At 35.8% G+C, this 7,600-nt stretch overlaps 1 protein-coding gene across 1 annotated transcript; it reads left to right on the top strand.

The window, feature by feature from the left end:
• Nucleotides 1-2,094: 2,094 nt before the first annotated feature.
• On the top strand, nt 2,095-7,368 carry LOC108998746 (lysine-specific demethylase JMJ30-like). The gene is made up of 7 exons (XM_035684997.1): nt 2,095-2,677; nt 4,667-4,876; nt 5,483-5,617; nt 5,732-5,875; nt 6,313-6,405; nt 6,895-6,973; nt 7,117-7,368. Exons 1-7 carry the CDS (start codon nt 2,213-2,215, stop codon nt 7,242-7,244), a joined length of 1,254 nt encoding a protein of 417 aa, XP_035540890.1. The 5' UTR covers nt 2,095-2,212; the 3' UTR covers nt 7,245-7,368.
• The last annotated feature ends 232 nt before the right edge of the window (nt 7,369-7,600 follow it).

Genomic DNA, 7,600 nt, shown 5'->3' with positions numbered 1-7,600 from the left:
GAGAAGGCGAAACTTATGTACAAAGAGATTGAAAAGGCAACCTACACTATGGAAGATAGCACATGTCAGTTGAGACACCAATCAAAATGGTAGCAATATATGTCGACGTTGGCAACGAGAAGGAAACCACCTGGGAATCGTCCGGCCAGTGCTAACTCAACTCTAAATAGAGACGATATTTTGGATGACAACGTCAAGGTCATTTATGAGAGATTTCCAGATAAGACAATTGAGAAACTAAGGGAAGGAAAGAGGAAGTCCAGAGAAGGTTCAAATGCTAAATTTAACTATGCCTTAGCTCGCATGATCGATGACAAAAAGATGTGCATGGTGGAGAGAAGAGAAGCGGTCACCAAGACAAAATAGGATAGAAGTAAACAACTTACACTTGAGAAGAAGTTTGAAGTTAAAATTATGAGATTAGATCTTGCTGGCATTAATGCAATCAACAAGATTATCTATAAGGTTTTCAGAATGAAATTTATGAGACTTCAAAGAATAATTATGCAATTACGTTTACATCTGAGGATCCATCCTTAGCCTTAGGAGATATGTAACTTTTCTTCCAGCCACTGTTTGGTTGTAATTAACATTAGTATATGTTTGATGTACACTTTATTGATTTTAGTGGTTGCCCAACCATATATTGTTGTCCATATGATGAAAATACATGTGACTGGACAGTAACTACGTGACCAGATGCGGTTTTATGAAGATAGGTTTGTGATTGGGCATTGTTTTAATTTTTAGCGATGGACTGATTTTTGGTGATTGTGTTGATTTTGTGATGGGCTAAAATGTTAAGAAAAAAATGTTTAGGATCTATTGCCCATAATGCATAATCTCTATCCATTATAATTTAGAAATAAAAAACAAAAGTATCAATAACTTTTTTGATAAGTAATGTAAAAGACTTTTATAAAACATAATGAGTGTACAGATAAAGATATTTACATACAGGTACCTTTAAATAGATATTTATCATAAGTTCAAGAAGTAGATTATTGGTGCCTAATTCCTAAAAAGCTATGGAAAATCCTCTGAAAAATAGTTTACAGGTACCTTTACACTGTTTATAAAACTTTCTTACAATAAACATGCTTTTCTAATTCCTATCTTTGAACCCTGAAGTGACCCTTTCAAATTTGTCTTTGGAATGGGGAAAATGATTAAATATATAACCTGTAGGAATTTGACACATGCATGAGAGAGATTCCTTGAGTTTGTGGTTTGCAACATCAAAGTAGTTGTTTGTAGGTTAATAATCAAACACTTTATCTGCAAATTACTATCATGCAACTGCAATGTTCTGTTTGGTCTTGAAGAAAATAGAAAAGAAAATACAAAGAGATCAGATAGCAAAATACTCGGTCTCATGCAATATGTTGAACTAACTTGTCAAATTCTTTAGGTCATCAACAAAAATCATCTCTATCACGAGAGTATTAGTATTGAATTATACATCTGCATATTTGTATAACATGATTTTAAATTGAACTGCATTAGAGTATGCATATCAACTAACAAATTTGCATAGCTACGAAGTATGAACAATATTTCTATAAATTTAAAGATGTATTATTCACTCTCTAAATCTTATTTTACTATTTTTTATTGTCTCTTTCTTCTCTCTTTCTCAACATCAATGAAAACAAACCCTCTTTCAAAATATTTCTTTCTCTTTATTCTCTCTTGACACCAACAGAAAGAAAATAATTTTAAAAAATAATAATAATAATAATATTTTATTATTATTTAGTTTAAATATCCATAATTTAATATGAGAATTTTTTTTAATATATAAAATTAATTTTCAAAAAATATAAATTTTAATAATATTTTATTAGACACATTTAAAATCACCTCAATTTATCTATGATATAAACGGTCCTAAGTAAACTCGACACTTACCGTGAAAATCACTTCGGTTGTATAAAAATATAATTAAGAATATATTTTTAATATTATTATTATTATTATATAGTAATAAATACAAACAGATCTTTCTGGAAAAATCCAGAAAAAGTACACGTAAGAGAAATATCTTTCAAAAAAGTTCAAGAAAAAGAAGAAAAGGAGAAAATATCTCGTTAGGAAAAAAATCTCTCTCAGTTGTCTCTTTGGTTTTCTTTATTTCAGTTATCACTCCTGTACATCGACAACTCACACCGACTGTACTAGCCGCGTCTCTGGAGCTCATCCTCCTCCCTCAATGTCGTCGTCTACCGCCTTCACGGAGTCTTTGGACCACTTCGAGACCCCAACGCTGGACTTGGAGGGCCCCACGCTCCTCCAGGCCATCACGGAGCACGGCGGTTACGCATACGTCAGCATGGCAACGCTGGCCGCCGCTGGAGACTCACCAGCGGCGGAGGCGGCGCGTGAGATGGCTTGGGAGCAGCTTCACTCGGGTCCATGGCACTCGGTGTTGCCCGTCTGGCGCGACGCCTACTCCATGGCCTGCCTCCACGTTGCCAGACTCCATTTTTCCAAGGGTGAGCTTAGCGAGTCCCTTAGGGTTTTGGACATGGGATTGATCATGGGCGGGATGCTCCTCAGGAAGGACCTCGACTCGGCGGTCAACAAGGTCTCGGCCAAGGCCAGGGACGCAGCTGCGGTTTCAGAGCAACTCGCAAAGCGAAAACTTGTCCGCCAGGACGAGCTCCGTGACGCAGAGGTGAGGTTCGTCCTTATTTGAATTAGTCTAGTTCTATTTTGAATATTGCATAACCTGCTGAAGTGGTAGATCTTCTAATTTGTAGATTCTTGAGATTTGTGAAGGACAGAAAAGATTAAAAGATTGTAGATTGTTGAAATTTCAGGTTTTTCTAACCGATAGGAAAGTCAATTTCAATATGTATGCAAAGACTGACTTTTCATATTCACTTGACCAAGTAAAGCCTTTTGTCCAATTCTCTAGCTCATCAGTGTATGTTCTGACTAGATTCTGATTATTCTCGGGGGCCATTATTTGCCGAAATGTGTTACCTTAGAGATTTTAAAGAACAAGGAGAGGGGGGCGGGATGGCACTCAGTTTTCATGGTGAGAATGAAGACGATGGACGATGGATGGATTAGTTGGATTAGATTTGGTGAAGAAGTTTCTTAATAGGCATATTAAAACCCATATACTGATTCTGATAGAAATGTTTGTGAATGTAGCATTCCTTCGAATTTCAAAAAAAGAAATTAGTATCCTGTTCGAACACTTGCTGGAAGTTCTTCTATTGGATTTTGATTTCTTGTTTCTTTTTTTTTTTTCCTGAATTGGAGCACTGTTCTGGATTTCATTGATGCACCGAACCTTAAGATTTTGTTGATTCTTCTTCTTTCCTGCTACGCTTACACCCCCTATTTATATTCTCTCTTAAGACAACTCGGATGCTGTTTTGAACCCATACTGAGACTGCATATAATGGTTTCTCGTCTATTGACCTATAATAGAGTAAATTTATGTACAATGGAGAGTTCCCTACGTAAATCTAATGCAGCAATTGAACTAAAGGCTTAGTTATGAATCCAAGAATTTTGGGTTTTAGTTGTAATGTCCAAACTTTAGTTAAAGAAAGTGCGAGAAAATTTAATCCTTTAAATTGGATAAAAGACTGCGATGTGTCCTTTAGGCGCCATGCTAGGAAGGTTCAATGGTCACTTATGATATTAACTTGTTTCGCCTTGAGACCTTTTGGCATGTCAATGGATGATTTGATCAAGTTAGTGATATAATAGTAGCTCTCTATCATGAAGTAGAAGAGATGAAAGTAAATTTGTCCCATCTAAATGGTAATTCAATCAATTAGTATGCAAGTTTTGTCTTCAAGGTTGTTGATTTTGCATCCTTCCCGCCCACGCTTCATGCCGTGAATTGAACATTTCTTAAAATCAGAGGAGGCTTTGATTCCATTTCCATCAATGTGCAAAAAGCTGTAAGCTATATACGTTTCCGATACTTTGTTGAAACTTTTGGGAATACAAAGAAGGCCGTTATTTAATTACTTATCATTTTGATTGGTAAGATGTTAACCTTTGTCCTTCCCCAACCTATCTGGTCAATGTGGTCATAACCTGAGTTAGGGCCGAGGATTACCCTTCAGTAGTTATTTAATACAGTATTGAGATTAAATCTCAGTTGGTTTTTTGAGCCTCATAATGAAACTAGTTTGTTTTGGATAATCCTAAGTTATATGAGATTTAGATTTCTTTTGCTTTTATACCAGTGAGATAATTTGTACTCATGTTTCTTTTTTTGGTAAAATCTAGTTTACTTTTGAGAAGCCTTAAATTCAAGTGTGAATGCTGATTGATATAGCAACTTATAAAGATTGAAATCTAACAATTTTGTATGTAGTTATGATATTGGGCGTAATCTATAACATTTTGAACTTTTCATGTTTACATAAACAGTTGAAAATGTAGGAAAAACCTCTTGCTGAGAGTGGTTTACGTTAAAATACAGGGCAATCTGTATGATTTTTTTTTCACAGGGTAATGAAGAGTTTGTTGAGCCTCAAATAAGGGGTATGATTGCAGTGAATATCCCCTTTTCTTTTCCATTCGTTCTTTTAGCCTTCTTTGTACCTTATGGTTTTATTAGTATGTCACATAGAACAAAAATGAAGGGTGTTTTTTCAGCTCTTTTGAAAATGCATGGCTTTTAAACTTGCAGGTGCTTCAGTCTTTGCCATTTAAGTCTCTGTCTTTGAAACTTGTGGGAAGGAGACCTGCTCTATCTTTGGAGGGATTTCTGCGTGAATATTTCCTATCAGGTTCTCCGGTCATTATTAGTGACAGCATGGCACATTGGCCAGCAAGGACAAAGTGGAATGACATGGATTACCTAAGAAGGGTTGCTGGAGACCGCACAGTTCCAGTTGAGGTGATTAATTTTAAATGTTATCAAGTAGCCACAGTAGCCAAAGATATTGTTACTTCAAGTTGCTTTATTTGCTTCAGTTTTTTTCTTTTAAAATTGAGTGTTATTTTTGAACATGCCTACCTGCCAAACCCGCCTTCCATCTCACTACTACAAAAGAAGAAAGGGAAGAAGAGAAAAAGAAGGGGGGGGGGTTGTTTACCTGTGATAGGACCCACAACATCCAACTAGAAATTGCATGGATAGATCCCAGTTTTGAAGATATCATTGAGAATATTTCTTTCTTGCCATCATCTTAATTACTAGCTATGAGATTGTCCCAGTTACCTGAAGTCAGTTGTGCTTGTATCTAGTGTTAGATGTAGAAAGTAGGTGGTCCTAATTATCCTTACTGTTGAGCATCGCATCATTGATGGAATTTACATGTTTAGTGTTGATTTAGAGCAAAGATGGTACACCAAGATTATATATAAAATAAAACATTTCTTCTGACTTTCCATCAACTGGTAGTTTACCAGTTCACACAAGATATTTAGTTTTGCTTTTCCTAACCCAACAAGCAAACCATGTCAATAACTGACAAATGGTAAAGTTAAAACTTTTTTGCAGGTTGGCAAAAACTATTTGTGCCCAGAGTGGAAGCAAGAGCTTATTACATTTTCCCAATTTCTTGCAAGGATTGAAGCAAATGACTGTTCTTCTGCGGCCCCTACATATCTTGCTCAGCATCCGTTGTTTGATCAGGTATTTATGTCATTCTTTGGGGGTGCTATGACACTATTTCATGTTAGCATCATAGATGATAGTAGAAGTAAATGATGTTTCCTTTCAAATAATAATATGAAATCTTAATGCCAGATAAGCGAGCTACGGAATGACATATGTATTCCTGACTACTGTTTTGCTGGGGGTGGGGAGCTGAGGTCTCTCAATGCCTGGTTTGGTCCAGCAGGGACAGTAACACCATTGCACCATGATCCACATCATAATATACTTGCTCAGGTAGTTTAGATGTATGATGGATTTAGTAATTGTAAACTTGAAGCTTCCTCTGGATTTTCTTGATCAATATTTACCTAGAAGCGCATGCCTGGTATTTATCATTTGAGCAATGGCCTACAAAGAATTACAAGGAAGCTTGTGAATTGACATGAAATGTCATGTCTACTTTGCAATTGAAAAAAAAAAAAAGATTTACGAATTGAGATACTACTATTACCACATCGAACTGCTTTAGTTTGTAAATTAGTCTATAAATTAGTCTATCGTAATTCTCTTTTTTAAGTCTAGCATCTCTCTTATTATTTACCCTTTTGATGACCAAAAACACTAACTTGGACTCCCTCCCACACTTGTGTGCAATTGTTTATGGTCTGTTGTGTCATTAATAAGGATATTGAAAATATACTCACAATAGCACTCTGCCTCTTTATTCTCAGGTTGTTGGCAGAAAGTATATAAGGCTTTATCATGCTTCATTGTCAGAGGAACTTTACCCATACACTGAAACCATGCTTAAAAACTCAAGCCAGGTAGCAGCATTCTCAAGCTCTGGAAAAATTGAATGATCTGCATGAGTTAGCTTTATCTTTAAATGAAAATGCATGGTTAATGGTTGGATTAAAAGCTATCAAGTTCCACATAGTCACGATTCTAATTCTCTCTCTCTCTCTCTCTCTCTCTCTCTCTCACACGAGTGCGTGTGTGGAATAAGTACACTTTAAATGCTAGCAGCCATGTGATACTGCACAATCCTTTGGGGCTAACAAGTAAGACCCCCTGGATTCTTATGCCGGTCTCCTATTTTTAACTTGGTGAGTTCAGCACACATATCTGGTCTCCGCATTATCTCCTTTGGCATGGACATCATATCCTGTCAACCTCCTATGCTGGTACTTGTATCTTCCATCCTGCCTTTCTGGTTGTAGTTACTCTTCCGAGCGACAAGTGCTGCATATTTGTGCATTGTATAGTTACTGAAAGTGCCCTGCTCATCTGATGGATGATAATTTTGAATGTAGGTTGATCTAGACAATATAGACGAGATACGGTTTCCAAAGGTGCATGACTTAGAATTTGAAGACTGCATTTTAGAGGAAGGTGAGATGCTTTATATCCCGCCCAAGTGGTGGCACTACGTGCGATCTTTAACACCGAGTTTATCGGTTAGCTTTTGGTGGAGTGACTGCAAAAATTGAACCATGTCCTGATTAGAGTTTGTTTAAAATAAATATCTCTATTAGGAGGAGGGCTATCAACTTCTTGGATGCTAGATATGAAAGGATCTGGATCCACTGATTACGTTCGACTGTCTGTTATGATTTACATTGCAGATGTAATTTTTTTTTTTTTTTTTTTTGTACTCCGCTAAAGAGTTCATTTTATATTTACTTAAGAGTCTTGGGCAACCTCATTGCCAGTCTTCCTACTTTGAAGTTTGTACTTTTATCGTTAACCATCCTCCCGAGAAACGATAAGCATAATGTAATCATTTTTTAAATAAATAAATAAATACGAAATTTATTTTAAAAAAAATTTAATTTTTAATAGTAGATTTTATTTTTTTTCAAAGGACTGGACAGTATTTGCGAACTCGATTGTACGTAACATTATACGTAATAGTATCATCTCATAAAAAAAAATTAAGAGTTTCTTGATTTGAATTTTTAAAATTTGCATAATTGCCCATCTATTTACATAGAATTATAGAATTATAAATGAATTGTA

Source organism: Juglans regia, chromosome 14, assembly GCF_001411555.2.
Source record: "Juglans regia cultivar Chandler chromosome 14, Walnut 2.0, whole genome shotgun sequence".
Taxonomy (NCBI): domain Eukaryota; kingdom Viridiplantae; phylum Streptophyta; class Magnoliopsida; order Fagales; family Juglandaceae; genus Juglans; species Juglans regia.
Note: the sequence above shows the minus strand (reverse complement) of the source record. Positions and strands in the feature narration are given on the sequence as shown.